General features: G+C 39.7%; 2 protein-coding genes across 3 annotated transcripts; both read left to right on the forward strand.

Moving 5' to 3' along the window:
* Window positions 1-2,575: 2,575 nt before the first annotated feature.
* fpgt (fucose-1-phosphate guanylyltransferase) lies at window positions 2,576-5,856 on the forward strand. Its single transcript, XM_042416609.1, has 4 exons — window positions 2,576-2,760; window positions 2,901-3,068; window positions 3,480-3,572; window positions 4,302-5,856. The coding sequence occupies exons 1-4, from the start codon at window positions 2,688-2,690 to the stop codon at window positions 5,705-5,707; spliced, it is 1,740 nt and encodes a 579-aa protein (XP_042272543.1). The 5' UTR covers window positions 2,576-2,687; the 3' UTR covers window positions 5,708-5,856.
* A 1,094-nt stretch (window positions 5,857-6,950) lies between these two features.
* tnni3k (TNNI3 interacting kinase) lies at window positions 6,951-19,516 on the forward strand. Of its 2 annotated transcripts, XM_042416607.1 has the most exons (25): window positions 6,951-7,026; window positions 7,347-7,455; window positions 7,560-7,645; window positions 7,955-8,052; window positions 8,369-8,479; window positions 8,588-8,686; window positions 8,824-8,962; window positions 9,182-9,326; window positions 9,418-9,522; window positions 9,668-9,762; window positions 9,870-10,019; window positions 10,106-10,189; window positions 10,285-10,341; window positions 10,903-10,995; window positions 11,076-11,133; window positions 11,244-11,438; window positions 12,726-12,830; window positions 12,923-12,975; window positions 13,917-13,969; window positions 14,384-14,516; window positions 14,794-14,903; window positions 16,234-16,293; window positions 16,383-16,552; window positions 18,698-18,777; window positions 18,993-19,516. In XM_042416607.1, exons 1-25 carry the CDS (start codon window positions 6,987-6,989, stop codon window positions 19,070-19,072), a joined length of 2,508 nt encoding a protein of 835 aa, XP_042272541.1. In that variant the 5' UTR covers window positions 6,951-6,986; the 3' UTR covers window positions 19,073-19,516. The 2 variants fall into 2 exon arrangements, with proteins under 2 accessions (XP_042272541.1, XP_042272542.1); XM_042416608.1 differs by lacking the exons at window positions 6,951-7,026; window positions 7,347-7,455 and adding an exon at window positions 12,490-12,612 and having other exon boundaries at window positions 7,470-7,645.
* Window positions 19,517-19,552: the final 36 nt, after the last annotated feature.

The following is a 19,552-nucleotide window of genomic DNA, read 5'->3' on the forward strand; positions in this document are numbered from 1 at the left end:
ACTGGCTCTTACCACGTGCTTCCTCTCCCTGCGGTTCTTGATTCTCTGCCTCTGTAGATAAGTTTACCAACTCTATTTACTTTTTACTCATGATCTGCCTGCAACTTGTTGGCAGTCATCTGGGAGGCAGACTTGTTGACGGGAACCTGAGCAACCAGCTGTATGAGGTTCATCTCAGCATTAGTGGATGGATGATGTGGTTTAAAGTGGCAGAAATCTAAAAAAGAAACTGTTATTTGTGTTCACCCAAAACACTGTAATCCTCAAAATCTTAGTAAATATAAAAAAATTTAATAAAATACCTGAAGCAGTAGGTACTGAATGTTGAATAATGGATAAAGAATTATCTGTTTCATCAGTTGTGATTTTCACTTTGGGCTTTTGTGTCAACTTAAAATGTCTCGAATGGTGAAAGAAAGTTCAAGCATTCAGTTGACAGTAATGGCAGAGAGATAACAGAGAAAAATGTTTGCAATTGAGAAGCTGTAACCAGTGTTATTTTTACTTGGTAAATAATACACAATTATTCAATCATCAAATGTGCCATGGATTAATTTTGATTTGTCAGTCTGGACAGATGAAAAATGTATTTAGTCAGAGAGACAAAAAATACTTGAAAATATAGGATGAATTAATTTCTTTGATATCATGTGACTTTTTCTATTTAGATAACCAAAGAACATAGGTCCATGGATTATCACAGATACTTAAATCTTGCTTCAATGACTTTGTACTAATCATGTTTCTTGTTTCTGTCTGACTTAATGCATGAGACAATGACTCAACTTTATAGAAGTGACATTATTGATGCTGCATTGGTTGCTTCTCATGTAGTACCATTGAGATGTAAAAGGGTCTTTGGCAGACAACCAATCCCTGGACATTTCTACATATCGTTGTCATGGAGATTCAGGAACTGTAGCATCCGCTGTTCCTAAAACACAGCTCCAGGAGTGTGGATTATGTGAAAGATAATGAAATTTACTACAATGTGCAATTTTATGTCATGCAAAAAAACAAAAACAAAAAAAACAAACAAACATGAAGTCTAGCCTTTCTAGCATCTGTTGCCATAGTGACATGGGAACAATAGCAGGTTGTGTCTCCTTAAAACAATATTCAGCTATCTCTGATCAACCAGTTAGGCAGTGTTTAAAAAAATAAAATGTTTTTTTTTTGGCTCATTTGCTGACTAGACTTGATTTATGGACATCAGTGTGTTTGTGAGCTAAATTTAATTGTCTGTTAATAAAGGTAACTATAATCACAAAATCAATATGTAGAGCACTTGTAGGGGCAGTTCACTGGGTCGTAGTTACTGTTTAGGACACTGAGGTCATGTTGTTAGTATTGTATCTGGGAATTGGAGGGTTTTAAGGACCTGAGGAAGAGTTTACATTATATTAAATTAATCTTCATTGGTTCTTTACATCTTATTTTAGACTCAGTATATCTAAATTTGACATTTTTTAGGTAAAACAAACAAATTCAATTACATTAAAATGTCAGAAAATAGTGATAATGCCCAAAGATTTTCAGTTTGCTGTGATATGAAACAAAGAAAAGCAGGAAATCTTTGTATTTGAGAGGTTGGAACTGGCCAGACTTTGGTATTTTTCCTTGAAAAATTACTTGGCCGATTGATTGATTATCAAAATTGTTTCAAATTAATTTTCAGGCGATCAACTAATTGATTAACTGACTAATTGTTTCAGCTCTATGTATTTATTCACCAGAACTGTTATGTGGAGAAGGCTTTGAAACAGTCTTTTAGACCAGTGTTCCCCAACCTTTTCTCTACCTGAGACCCCTCGTCACATGTTGCATTATCTACCAGTTAAATTATGGGTTATTGTCTTGGTTCATCGGTTAGTCGTTTAAAGTTCCCCACAGTTCAAGGTTACATTTTCAAATGTCTAGTTTTGTCTGATTAACAGTCCAAAACTCAAAGATACCCAGTTTATCATCATGTTCGACAATGAAAAGCAACAAATCATCACATTTGAGAAGCTGTTTTTTTTTTTTTTTTTTTTTACATTTTTGCTTAAAAAATGACTAAAAACACTAAAAATTATCAAAATACTTGCTGATCAATCTTCTGCCAATCAACTAATGGTTTAATGACTAATTTTATTTTGTTTTATTTGAATAACTTTTAGAGGCTTGAGGAGAAAAACTGAAATCCACAAGAAATAAAGCAGAAATTAAAAGAAAACATGAAGAAAATCACAGTTTTGTGTGTCCAAAATATGTTGGGGTTTTTTTGTTTTTGTTTTTTTTGTCTGTATCTTGTCCTGTCCTATCGTCTCACGACCCCTTTGAATAATCCAGCGACCCCTTGTGGGGATCCCGACCCCCAGGTTGGTAACCACTGTTTTAGACCATCACTAAGGCGGATAGAATTAATAAATAAAATAATATTTAAAAAAAGAATCAAATAAAAACATGAATATACAGATAAATAAAGGAAATGGAGAGAAAATAAATATATTTTTTACAAACTTTATGGTGCATTTGTCATGGTTGCAGGTTGGTTGCTTGTGGCTTTGGCAGTTCACCCTCACCACGTGCTCCTCTTTCCCCGCCCACGTTGTAAACATAACCACGTGACAACACCCGGTAGTGAAGGAGACAGCAGTCTGCTACAGTAACAGAGACTCAGAGCGAATATATTTGAAAACGACAGTATGAATCAAGAATGTATAGTAAAGTTAAAAATTGCAACAAGAGAAAAAATCAGGAGATTTAACTCTTTGCGTGGTAAGTTTCATCTTTGACTCTTGAATGTTTCCCCCCTAATATTTAGCTCCTCCTGTGTTTATCTGCAAACCATGGCTTCATTTTAGCGTCTGTATAAACTAAATATGTTTATAATAAACTGCTTCTTGCTTCGCCTGAAGGTGCAGAGGTGCAGCCGGATGAGTTTTGGGATGTGGTGGTTGTGACCGCTGTGGATGAGATCCAGAAAGAAGCATATGAGCTGCAGATCAGTGAGAAAGTTGACAGAAAAGAGCTTCCCCTCGGAATCCAGTACAAGGTCTTCTCAGATCCGCCTGGATCCAAAATAGGTAAGTGAGTCAGACAGCACTCCCCAGTCTCATGTTACTGTCCCCTGTTTGCTGCTGAAGGGTGTCAACAAAGTAGAGCTTCAACTAACAATAATAATTATTAATCGATTTATCATTTGGTCAGAAAATAGAGAAAGTGACCCTTTTAATTTCCCAGACTCTAAGTTTTTTTTATCCAATCAACAGCCCAAACCCAAAGATATTCAGTTTGCTATCATGAGTGACAAAGCAAAGCATGACATCATCACATTTGAGAAGCTGAAACCAACATATTTGCTTAAAAAATGACTAAAGCGATTATTCAATTATCAAAATAGTTGCTGATTCATTTACAAATCAATTAATCGACTAATCGTTGCAGCTCTACAACAAAGCACTGCAATATAGTTATAATGACCTTGTGTTTTGAAGGAAATGGGGGCTCCACTCTGTATGCACTGCAGCAGCTGAAGGACGTCTACGGGAAGACTCTGAGCAGACTGAGAGTCATCCTCATCCATGCAGGTTTGAGACATTTTTTAAAATAAATTGGAGAAATAGATAATTAATCTGCTGAATACTTTGGTGATTAATAAAGTAAGCATTTGGTCTATAAAATCTACCAGAAAAAAAGAAACAGTGAAAAGTGTCCATTACAGTTTGTATGTAATTATAGTATCTAATGATTATGATGGTATAAATTAGGGCTTAATGACAGTATAATGAGGCTGCTGCTTAAAGCTCAGAGAAGCTGCAACACAAGCCAAATGTTTGTAAATGTTGGTGTAGCCACCTGCTCTGCTGAAATATATAATCTTATATATAGATGTATGTATAGATTGTATCTGATTCTGCAAACGGTATTATTTTAGCCTTAACCAACCCTGAACTGAGCTCCGTCAGGTTCTCGTCTACAAGGTGGAACCATTGGCACTCCAGCCTGAATGCAAATGTTTGATCTTTGCGGAATGTCTGCTGTTTTTTTGTGGATTTTGGATATTGTGTATTTATTTATTCTTTCTTTCTTATATTTGTATTTTATTGTGCTATGGACCCCTCATGAGCGGTGTACTTAATCATTTTAATTGAATTAGTTTTATCATTTCAAAAGTTTCAGGTAGTTTACTAAATATTTTCATTGAAGCAGTTTACTCCAGAGTTAAGGGGTTGATTGCAAATGCTCAGACAACTTAGTTAATGCACCTACTGTGTGTGATGTTTCAGACTTTAACATTTCTCCTCTCATTCTTCCAGGAGGGTCGAGTCAGCGTTTGCCCAGTGCCAGCGCCCTGGGGAAGATCTTCACCGCTGTGCCTCTGGGTGACCCTCTCTACCAGATGCTGGAGCTCAAACTGGCCATGTATGTGGATTTCCCAGCTCATATGAAGCCCGGCGTGCTGGTGACCTGCGCAGATGACATAGAGCTCTACAGTATTGCGGAGGATGAGAGTGTTAAGTTCGACAAACCGGGTTTTACAGCTTTAGCTCACCCGTCCTCGCTGTCTATCGGAACAACCCACGGCGTGTTTGTCCTGGATTCGTATGAAACGTCCACGCACTCGCAAATGGAGAACATTTCCTGCTTGCGTTTTCTTCACAAACCAAGCGTTGATAAGATGCGAGACAGTGGTGCTGTTTGTCAGAGGAGGAGTGGTTGTTTTTCTCTATCTGACACCGAGTTTGTCTACACAGACAGCACCTATTACGTCGACTTTGATACCGCACAGTCTCTCCTTGATTTGCTGAAAGAAGTTGGACCTTTAGAATGCGAGATAGACGCATACGGGGATTTTCTCCAAGCACTGGGCCCCCGAGCTACGATAGAGTACACCCGCAACACTGCTAATGTCACCAAAGAGGAGTGCAGTCTGGTGGAAATCCGCCAGAAGATCTTCCATCTCCTCAGAGGAACTCCACTGAATGTCATCCTCCTCAACGACTCCAAGTTTTACCACATTGGAACCACGTCAGAATACCTCTTTCACCTCACTGAGGACACGGCGCTAAGGAGTGAGCTGGGCCTCCTGTCGTCTGCTTTCAGTGTACATTCAAATGAAAACACAGAAGGCTGCTGTGTAATGTGCAGCATCCTCGATTCCAGTTGTTCTGTGGGAGCTGGATCAGTGGTGGAGTACTCCAGACTGGGAGCAGGAACATCTGTAGGCAGCAGCTCTATTGTCAGCAGCTGCTGGGTCAGTCCAGGCCTCTCAGTGCCTGATGGAGTCTTCATGCATTCACTGTGTGTGAAGCACCAGAACCGAACCAGGTTTGTAACTGCTGCCTTCGGGATTAACGACAACCTGAAGTGCAGCGTGGAAGCTCCTGCATCTATGGAAGCACTGGAGCTTTTTGGAGTCAGCCTGGCAGACTGCGTGTCCCGCTTGGGGCTGGGAAATGAAGTCTTGAGGTTCTCCGGTGACGTGTCCAGCTGTAGTTTATGGAACGCTCGTCTGTTTCCCGTTTGCTCCGACCCACAAAGCTCATTCTCAATGTCTCTCAAGATGGCGCAGGCCGTCCTCAGTGGCTCTACATTCACGCTACCCAAAGACACACAGCTGATGTCTATGCAAGAGTCCCTGCAGTGTAAGAACCTGGAGGAGATGTTGAAGTTCAGGAAGGGACTGCATCATGACATCACACAGAGAAGATGTAGCAATTAAAGCTGCTGTGTTTAATTTAGATTTTGTGTTTTATGTTGTCAGTGTAAGTACAAGAAAACATTAATTGTACCATAAATTATTGATATACTTTATGATCATTTGATGATCAACTAATATTTTCACAATCAGGACTATGAGATTTTTATTTCTTTGATTTATTATGGTGTAACCATTTATAAAATGTATCCATAAATTTTTTATACATTTGTAAAAAATTTTTATTGAAAATTAGATAAATTTTGATGCCCTCTCATAGCCTTTATGTTTTTACTTCATCCACATCGCACAGTTGTAACATTTAAGTGGCAGTAATAATGATTTGTTCAGGACAAGAGGATATCAAAGGTATAAGAAGTAGAGTATGTCAGCAGATGTAGAGAAACCAGTTTGGTTTACGATGAGATTATGGGGTTTCTGATGGGCTCTTCTACATTGACATATCTGTTGTCTTATCACTGTGCAAGGCAGGTGGCACTTTCACTTTACTTTTTGTACTTGTACAGCTGTAGTGATATTATTTTGTCAGTTGAACTAGGGGCAGGTCCCTCTGAGGGCTGCAGAGCCATTGTAAGGGTGAGAGAGGGACTAAAGTTGATCAGATCTATTTCACAGCACACATTCTGACTCATCAAACGCACGTGTAACATTATTAATTGCTGCTTTGCATTGCAATTATAGACCCTTTCACAGCAGACGTTTTGACTTGTCAAAGCAGGAAAGGCATAGGTGTTAATTATAACACTAACGATAGCTCCGTCCCATTAATTGTCCTCATTAATGTTATTAATTCCACCTTTTGACACGTCAAAATGTCTGAAAAGGGTCTGTTGCTGGAGTGTTAATGATTATTAATGTTATTCCTTCCACCTGTGCTTTTCTTGCTTTAACAAAATGTCTGCTGTGAAAGGCCTAACAGAAAAAAGTTTGGGAACCACCTAACAAGACCAGTATTTGCTAGACACATCTGTAGCAATATATACATTTCCAACTTACTTTTCTACATCAGACATCACGGGGTATCTGGGACAGTGCACTGATCGCCTGCTTTGTTTTATACTGTGTACACACATCGCAAACACTGTCAGACTGATCCACGTTTGCTCGAGGGAGATCAGTTGTCGTAGTTGTTAGGCATTCCACTCAAAGGTGTTTATTTTTAGCCCCACAGACATGATCCCCCTTTATCTGGACCTGTGCAATTGTGGCAGAGAGAGAGATTGTGTTACTGCTTGTTCACCAAACTATACAGCACACATTCAAAGAAAACGGACCTTTATCAATGGGAAATTACAAATCAAGACCATCTCAGACGTGTACAGGTAATATAGCTTGCTGTGTTTGCGGTTCATTTCAGATGACTAACAACAATGCCTACATTGAAGATGCGTAGAAGTGTGAGTTTTACTTTTAGCTGCCCTTAATCTCTATCACAAATACTGACGTGTTGAAAAAACCATTTTAAACACTGTTAGTGACTAACAATGATTTATGATAGTGTTCATATGTAATGCAATGTACAGTTTGGACACAATTATGATCAATATTTCTGAATCATACATTTACACATGTATATATCAAGTTAATTATGTGAGTAATCAACAATGGATTTGTTGTTGATGTGTTTGATGGGGCTGTGAAGATGAGTGGAAGAAGAAGGTGAGCGAGTCGTACTCTGCAATCATCGAGAGGTTGGAAGATGACCTCCGGCTCAAAGATAGTGAGGTTGTGGAGCTCAAACTTGCTTTCAGGTGACAGAAACCTTTCCTGTTTTTAAAAGTGTTTAACGAATTTTTCTGGGTCAGTGGGTTTTCAGTTTTCAGAAGCAGGCGATGTTTTTTTTCTGTTGCCTCAGCTGTGATGAAGCTTTTCAGAAGGTGAACTTGAGCTACCGAACAGAGAAGGGGCTGTCCCTGCTGCATCTCTGCTGCGTTGTGGGAGGTATGCATGACTACTAGACTCTATTAATAACTCCTTGACAAAATGCAACAGTGGAAGGAAGGATTAGTGCAGACTGACTGACGTTGTTGTCTGAAGATGACCTCTGGTGTTGACCACATGAAAGTAAACAGATTCTAAATATACTGTACATAAAGGTTCAATAAATAAATTCGGCTTACAGTTACAACAGCTTGCTTTTGTTCCCATATTCAGTTTATTATTCCAGGTTGTTGGGTCATTCACAATAAGCATGATGTTTTGTTGAGTGAAATATTTTCCCAGTACATCATATTACACCTGTATGTCCAGGTAGTAAAGCCCGTATCCGCACCCTAATGCTCAAAGGCCTGCGTCCTTCCAGACTGAGCAGGAATGGATTCACTGCGCTCCACCTGGCTGCTTACAAGGTGAAAAGAAATGTAGCACAATAAACCTAAATTTAACATATTTTCAAAATAAGTCTCTTTTGGTGCAATCTGTATCTTTGGCTTTCTTGTTTTTTTTTTTTGTCATCTGCTCAACAGATTTCTAACTTTTACCACATGGTGGAGTGCAAGTACACACAAAGCCAGTATGATAAATAGTGATATAATGGCCAAGATGTAAATATAGTACACAATCATGGCTAATAATGTTGAAATCAGTGTTTAATAAGAATTCAGTAGTTGACTAGTTTCACCCAAAGGCGTGTGAGTGTATTCCTGTTCTGTTTCCACATCACAGGATGATGCTGAGCTGGTCACTGCACTACTTCATGGAGGGTCAGACGTGCAGCAGGTTGGGTACGGGGCCCTCACTGCCCTGCATGTCGCCACACTGGCTGGACACCAGGAGGTCAGAAATTAACTTGGGCCTTTTTTTTCTTATCAATGTATATGAGGAGTAATATCAACAGCTATGGTCTTTTCATTGCTTTTGATGATTTTCCATTTTCCCCACCAGGCAGCAGATATTCTCCTACAGCATGGAGCTTATGTGAACGTCCAGGATGCTGTGTTTTTTACCCCACTCCATATTGCTTCCTATAACGGCCACGGGCAGGTACATTTACTCATGTTAACCGTCCGTGTGCATTCTTAATTGACACAAATAACACTGATGAATCACTAACTTTTGCATACATTCAAAACTGTTCAGAAACTGACACTTCTTTCTGCCTTTCTGTCTCTGCATCCCAGGTGGCAAAGTTGCTGCTGAAGTTTGGGGCAGATGTGAATTCAAGCGGCGAGGTGGGGGACCGGCCGCTGCACCTGGCTGCAGCCAAGGGTTTCCTCAGCATCATTAGACTGCTGATGGGAGAGGGGAGCAAAGTTGACGGTGAGACTTGAGCCTCAAGACAAGAGCGCTTTCATAAAAGACCTCATTGTAAGTCAGTGATGTGTGACATAAAATATACTAAAACCACTTCAATAGATCCATTGTTCAGCCCTAGAGAAGCTAATTAACATCGATGCTCATAAATTAAGCTGGCAGTCAGTAATTGGAGATAATTGCTGGATTGATTGTTTAAACTGTCTTTTATGCTCCTCTCTTTAGTGAACGCCCAGGACAATGAGGATCACGTTCCTCTCCACTTCTGCGCCCGTTTTGGTCACCATGAGATTGTGCGCTTCTTTCTGCAGGGCAACTTTGACGTACAGCCTCACTCTGTCAACATCTACGGAGACACACCACTACACTTGTAACTCGATTTCCATATTTTTTGTCAGATAATGTGAAGTGGATATGAAGTGTTATGTATTGTAATGTATTGTAATGCTGTGTTTCATCAGGGCCTGCTATAATGGCAAATTTGCAACAGTTAAGGAGATTATACAGTTTTCTGGCACAGACAGTCTTACAAAGGAGAACATCTTCAGCGAAACAGCACTTCACAGGTATTTATAGTCTGCGAAACAGAAAGACAAATCACACACATACTGTACAAATGCACTAAATACCTGTTGTTTAGCAAAGTTTAACTCCTTCACCTTTACCTCATGACTCCTGTCGCTCAGATGTAATAATGATCTTGTGTCACAGTGCATGCACCTATGGTAAAGACCTGGAGATGGTGAAGTTTTTGTTGAGCCAGAGTGCTATGAGCATCAACCATCAGGGCAGAGATGGACACACAGGTGACCTTTTACCTCCTCCAAAACTAGCACAACTCTTTCTGTTCACTAGTGCGGTTAGCAGGTGATTTTCATTTTTATTGTGTGTCTGCTGCTGTGACACTGTTCAGCCCTGCACAGTGCTTGTTTCCATGGCCACATCCGCCTGGTGCAGTTCTTGCTGGACAGCGGGGCAGACATGAACCTGGTTGCCTGCGACCCCAGCAGGTCCAGCGGGGAGAAGGACGAGCAAACCTGCCTGATGTGGGCTTATGAAAAAGGTCTGTTTGTATGCCTAGGAGATTAGCTGCTCGGAAACATAAAACAAAACCCAAATGCTGCTGCTCTTGTGTTTTTTCTACCTCAGGTCACGATGCCATCGTCACCTTATTGAAACACTACAAACGTCCAGATGACTCCCCCTGCAATGAGTACTCCCAGCCAGGAGGTGGTGAGTCAACCTTCCCACCACTAAAAGTTATTATCTGGAATAAAAGCACACACATCCTCCCATTAAACTGTCTGTTCATGTTGACTCTCTTCCAGATGGGTCCTACGTTTCTGTCCCGTCTCCTCTGGGAAAGATCAAAAGCATGACTAAAGGTAGTGAGGTGGAGTGAAGCGCAGAAGATTTTTTCCCCACAGTTCACACTGCTGTCAGCTGACATGACAGCAACACTGTGTCTGTTGCCAAGTGAAGGGACTCAGCTGCTGATGATAACACTTGGCTGCTGTGCTCCCCAGCGAAATTAGGAAGTATGGATCTGTCCATATGTTTAATATCTGAGGAAGTATTGGTCTGAGTTTGATGAAACCCACGTTTGAAGCCTTTAGGGTTAAACATGATTAAACACACTAATTGGCCTAAAGAGGGCACTACATCAGTCACTGAAACTGAACAAAAATACTTGCTTTTTTAAAGCATAGATGGGGAATCGGTAACCAGCATCAGCTGCAGAGGTATACTATAATTTGTCCATATGTGCACACCATTGTTTTGTGCATTATTTAGTCACCATTATATGAGCATTATCTGAAATAAGTATTTGCCATTTGTTCGAAATGACACACCAAACTGAAAATACAGTGATTCTCACATGTGCCAAGTGCAGATTTACCTGGAATTATAATGGCAAACTGTGTTGTGTCACTCTTTGTTCTCAGAGAAAGCAGAAGTTCTCCTGCTCAGAGCCAGCCTCCCATCTCATTTCCACCTTCAACTGTCTGAGCTGGAGTTTAATGAAATTATTGGATCAGGTAACTCCATTCATACCTTCTCTGTTTCTGTTTTCCCAATCCGAAAATATTCTTGAGCATCAAATCTGTTTCTCACACAGGCTCCTTTGGAAGGGTTTACAAAGGAAAGTGCCGAAACAAAGTTGTTGCCATAAAACGGTAAATGTCCATTTAACACAGCTGAAGGTGCCATTTTGCAGCCTTTTTCACTGTCAGTTGAAACCAACAGAAAAACTGATGAGTCCCTCAATCGTCACTCTCCTCTGTAGCTATCGAGCCAGCACATACTGCTCAAAGTCAGACGTGGATATGTTCTGCAGAGAGGTGTCCATCCTCTGTCGCCTCAATCACCCCTGTATCATCCAGTTTGTGGGAGCGTGTCTGGACGACCCCAGTCAGTTTGCCATCGTCACCCAGTACGTCTCTGGAGGCTCACTGTTTTCTCTGCTTCACGAGCAGAAGAGGTGAGGAAGTAAACATTATACACCACAATATCATCTGTATATAATACTGAGCCCAGTGACACACACAAGCTACTAAACGTTAGAACTTCCTTATCATGTGTCCTTTATTTAAACCCACTAGCATTATGGAGTTGGTCATTCTAACTACTTTTACACTTATAACAGAGACAGCAACAATATTTCTTGACTTCGCATTGTTGAAATCATGGATGGCTAACATCAGATTTAAATTAATTGACCAAGGATATAAAAACCCCAGTACAGTTATGCAATCCAACACAACAGTCTTATTAGTCTTAGTCTTAGTAATAAATGTTCCTGTGTGTTCGAAAGGTGTTAATTCAACTCTATGGTAGTTGTTGACACTGTAGTTGGGTGTTTTTCACTAAATATTGTACATACTGGTAGGTTTTTCTGATATTTTTGTTCCTTCATATATTTAAATGAGGTGGACAAAATAATAAGACCACATTTCAGTATAATGTAATGCCAAAGACATTGTCACTATTACATAAACCAGAGAGCACAACTTTATTTTTCAAATTCAAAATGCCCTGTTCAGTACAAACTGTATCTTGGTCACAATTTTAAAAAAATGTTAAAGGTTCTTTATCAAGAAAATCTTGTCTTTCTTTTTGGCCATTCCTAGAAGTATATCGTCACTGGGATTTTATCTTCAAAATATCATCAAAAATGATAACAATGAAATGACTGAAAAGAGTAACATTATTATACAAGTTCATTCAGCTTAGAATATGTATTATATTATATATAAAAACACTCTCCATCCATCCAACCCCAAGGTGGGCAAATGTAAAATGTTTACAAATCTTTATCAAAAATGGATAATTGCAGGTATATTGTTATCAGATTTCTGATATATTGTTATAAGAACTCTCACTTATTGATATCGGTCAGGCTCTAGTTACAGTTACAGTCTCAGGACCATCAATAAATCAACATTTTAAATAGAATATTCTTCATTGCACGGCTCTTTTATTGTTAATTATAATGATGTTTTAACAAACTAAACAAGTGCATGTTTGCACAGCAGAGCAGTCCGTCTCAGGTCTCATTATCCTCCTGGGAAGTGGCCCCTCACCAACCCCCCCTCCCCTCCTTTGCCGGGATCATCATTGATCCAGATGAAGTGTTCCGCTAACTGTGTGCCCAGGTGCTGTCTTCATAGACTGTCCTATTGATCTGTGTAAAGTGCTGTGTGTGATTGGCAGGGACCATTGATTTAGCACTAAGTGGCTGCTGCTTTAATGATGTGTCAATGGACAGGCTTATTGACCTGCAGTCCAAGCTCATCATTGCCATCGACGTGGCCAAGGGCATGGAGTACCTGCACAACCTCACCCAGCCTATCATCCACCGTGACCTCAACAGGTGGGCGCCGCAGTAATGACACATGTGGTGAGACGATATTGGCAGTCTGTAATAACTGTTGTCATCTCAAATAATACATGTGTTCCTTCCAGTCACAATATTCTGCTTTATGAGGATGGACATGCTGTGGTGGCTGATTTTGGAGGTAAGAGACTTTTTGCAGTGTTTACTGTGCTGCACAAGAAAATTCAAGCTGCATTAACCAATTATTTTATAGTAACACTGAATCAAATGACTCCCAGGACTGTGACGGGACTGTCGAACAATGGCACTCCAGCTGATTAATGCAGCCACTTGTACCACAATGGTTTTGTTCACCAGACAGACAAAACCAAAACAATGTGTGTATGTGTGTAATGTTGGTAGTACTCTACTAATGCAAAATGTTGGAGAAATAAAATAAGTAGTGATGAAAGTTAAACATTTTCAAACATCAGGTCATGAGGACCAGCAGTTGATCAGGAGCAACATACAGTAGGTGCTGGATGAGGAGCTTTCATTTGAATGACTGGAGCGCCATGTTTGGATCTACAGTTTAATACATTCATGATATAACAACCAGAAAAGCTATGAACTCATTGCTCTGAGTTTGTGTTAACATTGTTCTGCCCACAGGTGGTCAAACTGCGCAATGTCACTTTAAAGCAATGTACATACTGTATATCACTTAGAAAATAAAGTATAAAATAAAAAAGTGCCTCTTTATTATAAGCAAAGCTAGGTGATTATTCAATATTAGCATATTTTATATACTAATGATATAATGATGAAGCTGAGTTATTCAAATATCATAATAATTAATTCCCATGTCTAAATGATTGAATTGATTTACTTTTGGGTGCTGATTTAGACTAAGATTTTTGAATATTTTAAGGTATCTTTGCTATCACCGATCCTTACAATCAATGGAAACATGACAATTTGATATGAATTACTACAAATCTAAAGTTTCTTGTAATACTGACAATCAGCTGACAAGAGTTTGTTTGCTGGCTCATCTCCTTGTAAGTGACTCTGGATGAGAGTACAGCTAAATGACTAAAATGCAAACGTTTGACCACTGCGTGTCCTTCCACCGCTCTGCAGAATCCAGATTTCTACAATCTGTGGAAGAGGACAACATGACCAAGCAGCCAGGGGTCAGTGCTGTCTCCTCTTTCTGATTTTGGGTGATTTGATGACATATTCAGCTAAGTAAAACACACCTCCTACAGCACCCATTTTTCCACATTAGAAACAAAGTGTATCTTGAATCTTTTTGTTGGAGTTTAAGCCAGAGCTTCTGCTGGCACCTGCCATCAATTATCTACCAGCTAGGAAAACTGCCTTCATGCAGATTTTGTCTGAATGTGCTGATTCATCACTACCAAGAGTGCTTGGCCTGCAGTTTGGTGTTAAGTGTGTTACATCTCTTGAGAAATGCCTGTTGTGATGAACTACTTGCCCTTGCTGGGACATACTGTTTATGTCAGTAATTGGGCCTGTGTGTGTGTGTGTGAGTGTGTGTCTTTGAAATGGCCTGTGTGCATATATCTGTGTGTCTGCGTTTGCAGAACCTGCGCTGGATGGCTCCCGAGGTCTTCACCCAGTGTACTCGCTACTCAGTGAAAGCAGATATGTTCAGCTACGCCCTCTGTCTGTGGGAGCTGCTTACTGGAGAAATTCCCTTCGCTCACCTGAAACCTGGTAATTTTTCAGTCATGGACTTAAATGGTTTGCAAGATGAGGGCATCTTGATATCACTCAAACAACAATGCATGTATTTAATTTGCCTTAAATAACGATTAACAAAGAAAGCAAACACATTTTTGCATGAAGGGGAGCCTAAAAATTGACACATCAAAGCATCTGAGAACTCAGATACTGAGGATCAATACCATCATTTGGATATTAAATCAATGCTGAGCTCTCAAAAAAACATTTTAAAACTTTTAAGAATTTTACAATGTTTTCCTGTCCTCAGCTGCTGCAGCAGCAGACATGGCCTACCATCACATCCGGCCTCCTGTTGGCTACTCCATCCCCAAACCCATCTCTGCACTACTGATGAGAGGCTGGAACGCCTGCCCAGAGGTAAATGACCTGGTTTCACATCTAATATTTCATTTGAGACCTGATTATGAGCAACAATCACTCCAAGAATAACCTGTTCTCAGTTAATATACATTTTATATAATGTAGTTTATATCCACTATGTGTTGTAGATGCTGAACCAAGGATTTCTTCATAGTTTCAAACTGTAAAATCATCTCACCAACAAAATCCTCTCGTGTCTTCAGCTATTTAGACATACTGAGGCTCTGCGAGGCAAACAATGCTGAGTCAGCTGCTACTGCAAGCGCGTGCAGCGGTAATGAATATGACAGTCGTGTCCTCAGATGATACATTATTGGCTGTTCATATTTAGAAGCACACATGATCTAGATGATCTTCCCTAAGTGCTGCCATGTTCATAATTGGCCACGCATGTTTTTCCTCGTCCTCATTAAGACACATTATTACACAGCGGAGCGTGTTGGCACATCTCTCCCTCTGTGGTATATATCTCCTTTGTTTTCCTAGTTAAGGCTGTTTAGATATCGCTGGAAGTGCCTCCCACGGTGATCGTCTCGCCCCAGTGCCACCTCATCAAGACACTTCTTTTAACAAGAGTGTGATCAAGGTTTCATGTGCATGCTTCTGTACTGTACACTAGCTCTCGAGGGGTTTAGAAGAAGATCTCTCTGTGTTTACAGGCTTTGTACTGAAAAATATACAGTGGGGTCCAAAAGTCTGAGACCAGTTTCCCATCACTTGAATTGTTTAAGCCTGTAGTGACTGACTGAATGTGCGGTGTAAGCAGATTTTACAATACCGCTTTGACATCCATGTAATTTGAAATTGTAAAATGTTCTTAATAGGCTTATGAAAATCACCACATACACCATCATACAAACATTTGAGACAAAATAAATGCAGTTAGGTGATTTTTCTATTGAACAATAATCACTTGTTCATAGTCAGAAACTACATGAACACAATAATGTATGAAAAGCATTTAGAGAAATCAAATTATGAAAAGTTTACAGGAGTCTTCATTGTATTTCTTTCGGTTTAGTTTCATTTAAAAGCAGCATGCAGGCAGATCTTTTGGCAGCTGTGTGAGGATTTGATGTATAACTTATTGAACAGCTCTGGGGTGGCGGCGTTTTATCTTTTACAGTGAGGTGGGAGATCTGAGGATGGCTTTTGAAGCAGAGTTCACCTTTGCTTCATGCGTGGGTGGAATAAAATGAGCAGAACATACAGTGTGTTAGAGAGAGTACAGCTGTGTGTTTGTCACTTTTGGGTTATACTGTATCTTCTGGATTTTTGTGTTTAGCCTTGAAACAGAAATATTTGTAGTTTGTTTTTCCCTTTTCAGGACAGGCCTGAGTTCTCTGAAGTGGTTACCAACCTAGAGGAATGCTTGTGCAATGTTGAGGTATAAAATATTTCACGTTATTAATGAATAAGTAGGCTATGACATTTGTGCACCTGCTGATGTAGAGTATGTGTGTGTGTGTGTCACAGCTGATGTCTCCAGCCTCCAGTAACAGCAGCGGCTCCCTGTCACCCTCCCCCTCCTCGGACTGTCTGCTTGGGCGTGGAGGACCCGGCCGGAGCCACGTGGCCGCCCTGCGCTCCAGGTTTGAGCTGGAGTACGCTCTCAACACTCGCGCCTACGCCTTCTGGACTCAGAGGTAAGAGAACTCAAGTATCTCCTCAGACAGGTGAGGGTCGAGAGGGTGAGAATAATTTAGTGCACAATGGCCATGTTCACATGCACCCAGTCATCAACTATTGACCGTCACTGCCTGTGGTTGGGGGCTTGATAAGCTTACATTGTTTAAATGGGGCTTTGCCGATGAGTCTTTCTTTTGTGATGACAAAAAAACATATTTTTGATTGAACAAAAACAACGGTTTAGGCTTCTTTTACAAATGTAATCAAAATTCATAGCTACTTTAGCCTTGTGCAACCAGACAGTTTATCCCATGACATGTAAGTTGGGAAACAACCATTCAAGAATATAATCTGCTAGACTAATGATTTGATGATAAAACAACCAAACCTCATTAACAACAAGTAAAACTAGGCATTGCAGGCATAAAATGAAGCAACTATCTGGCCTCTCAGTTCTCTGAAGTTTATTTAAAATCTACTTTTTATAGTTAGTTTTGGAGGAATTTGTCAATATGCTCACAACAGCCCAGATAGTGGTGTGTACATCCAATCAGGTGTAAAGAATCTTTGAACTGTCATTTATCTATTGTACTTGAAATTAGATCTTTCTCAAGCTAAAATGGATGAAAAACATTGTGTTTGCTATCTTATGCAATGAACCCAATATTAACAGCTGTCATAACATTTGCTGTCTTGTTGGCATCCGGATGTTCACGTAATACTGTGTAAATTTGAGTTTGTGTGAAATCTGAAAGCAGCAAGGTTTTTATACAGTCACCCAGTCAATCTTGAAATAAAATGGCATCTCACCTGTGTTTTTCATAATCATATCAAGATCAAGTCAAGTTATGATATGTGTATTTGTTATCCAAAAACTGTTGTTAAACTGTTGTCTTGTTATTTAAAGGCCCATTGACATTTACAATGAGAACTAAAACCATTACTAACAGGTAACAAAGAGGTTTCAGAAGCGGAGTCTCTCTCTCTTTTTTTTTCCCTTTCAGTGAAGCTGCATTGAAAAGATAATGTGGCGGAGTGAGAAGTTAAACAATCTTATCTGGCAATTTATCCTGCCACTGGAACAGTTGGCTTTTAGCCATAATGAGTCATCGTTGCTCCAGTGACAGTACAACACTATGTTTGAAAAAAATACCACAGTTGATTTCAGTGAGCCTGCATTGGTTGAACATGCTGTGTGTTGTCTCTTTACCCTCAAAAATCTAAGATCAAACTAAAAATCTAGTTGTTGTTTTATACTGGTAGTCATAAAAACTCCAGTTGACTTAAATTACCTATATAGTTAATTATCTTCATAGTTTATGTGGATAAGGCTTAAAACATGTTGCCGAAAACAACTTGAACCAAGGAGTTTGTGTGTTTTTACCATGAGAAATTCCATCCAGAGTGTTTGGTTTAAGACTTTGCAAACAGGAATTTCACAAACATCATGTCTAGGCTTGTTCTCATTCGGGCACACTTTGTAGAAACAGCTCCCTCTGAACCGATGTTGTGCCAGTAACATGTAGACCAATTAAGATACTTACTGCAACAGTGAGGATTGGAGTTGCTCGGATACCGAACAGGAAACAAAGGAAAGCAAATGCAATAAAACATGCATGGCATTCTGACCGAGGAGGAAGGTCTCTGTTAGACGCCTGGCTTGGAGCCTCTGCAGTTTGTGTGTGTGTGTTTGTGTGTGTGTGAGAGAGAGAAGAGTCGGAGCCTGGTAACAGTCACTATGAATCCAGTAATAGGAGGTGGGGTTATTATGGTGTGGTGTCGACCTGCCAATAATTCCCTGGTGCTCCTGAAAAGTTAGACATGACTTCTCCAATTCAAGTCACATGGAGTTTAACTTTCACAAGTTATTAATATATCATGTTCATATTCCCATTAAATAAATATCACTCATCATTAGTAAATATGAGTTTTTTCATTTTACGTAGCACTGTGCCGACTGTGTCTGCGGTCGCCTTATCAAACTTGTCATCAATTTTGTATACTGTACTCCTGCAGAGAAAGTGAGAATGGCCTGGCTGTAGGTTGGACATCAGATATTGTATTACTTCTGTATTGTATTTTATTATATTACTTTCTCAACTAGTGCTGCAGTGGATTCATGAGTCAAGGCTGAGTTTACTACATTTATTTTTAATTTTTAGTGAGCGGAGACGTGCATCTGGAGGCCTTTCACTGGAGGAACTAAGAAGGAACATGCAGTTTTCTCCTATTGATCGAAACGGTTTGTCTGCAAATGCATGTCTACTAATGATTTTTGAAAGTGAAGCTGCTGCAGTGTTGCTCATTTATTTTTTAAAACTATTTGCTAAAACATTGCACCCTCTGCTTCTGGGTAATACATAGTGATATACAGTAGGTGTCAATAGTAGTTTTGTGGTTATTGTCAATGTTAAAAAATCAAGTGTCACAGTTGTCATTCCTTTGTGTCTGTTTCAGGGTATGTGTCTGATCCCATGAGCACTATGCGATTCTGCTCTTCCTACAGCAGCAGTGGCAGCTTCGAAGACAGTAACTAACTCTTCCAAGAGCTCCGAGCACTTTTTATTATGTGCTAACTAATTCAGACATTTGTCACTGTTATTGAGTTTTCACTGTATATATATGCAGGTGGTAGATGTAGTAGATATTGCCGACTAACTTGCTAACTAAGATGAGTATTTAGTTGTAGCATAATGTATAAAGACGAGTGGTTTTTGAATTTACACCTTACCTCCCAATATTTTTTGCCCTGTGTTACTTTAAGTTCATTTGATACAAACAATGTGTAAAATTTGTGCATTATTCAGTTCTTGTAAATACATGACCAGCAGATTTTGTTTTTGTGTACATGCTTTGCATAAATCTGAAATGCAAGCTTTGAGAAGCCCAGTTAATGTATGCAATGATCCTGATGTTCAGTGTATACACATCTTAATCTTTTTGTTTGTCAAGAAGAAAAAAAAAACAGAAAGTCCACTGTCCATCTCACTGTTTTTATTTTTGAATGGCCAAATCAC

The sequence above is a fragment of the Thunnus maccoyii genome, chromosome 7 (assembly GCF_910596095.1).
Source record: "Thunnus maccoyii chromosome 7, fThuMac1.1, whole genome shotgun sequence".
Lineage (NCBI taxonomy): Eukaryota > Metazoa > Chordata > Actinopteri > Scombriformes > Scombridae > Thunnus > Thunnus maccoyii.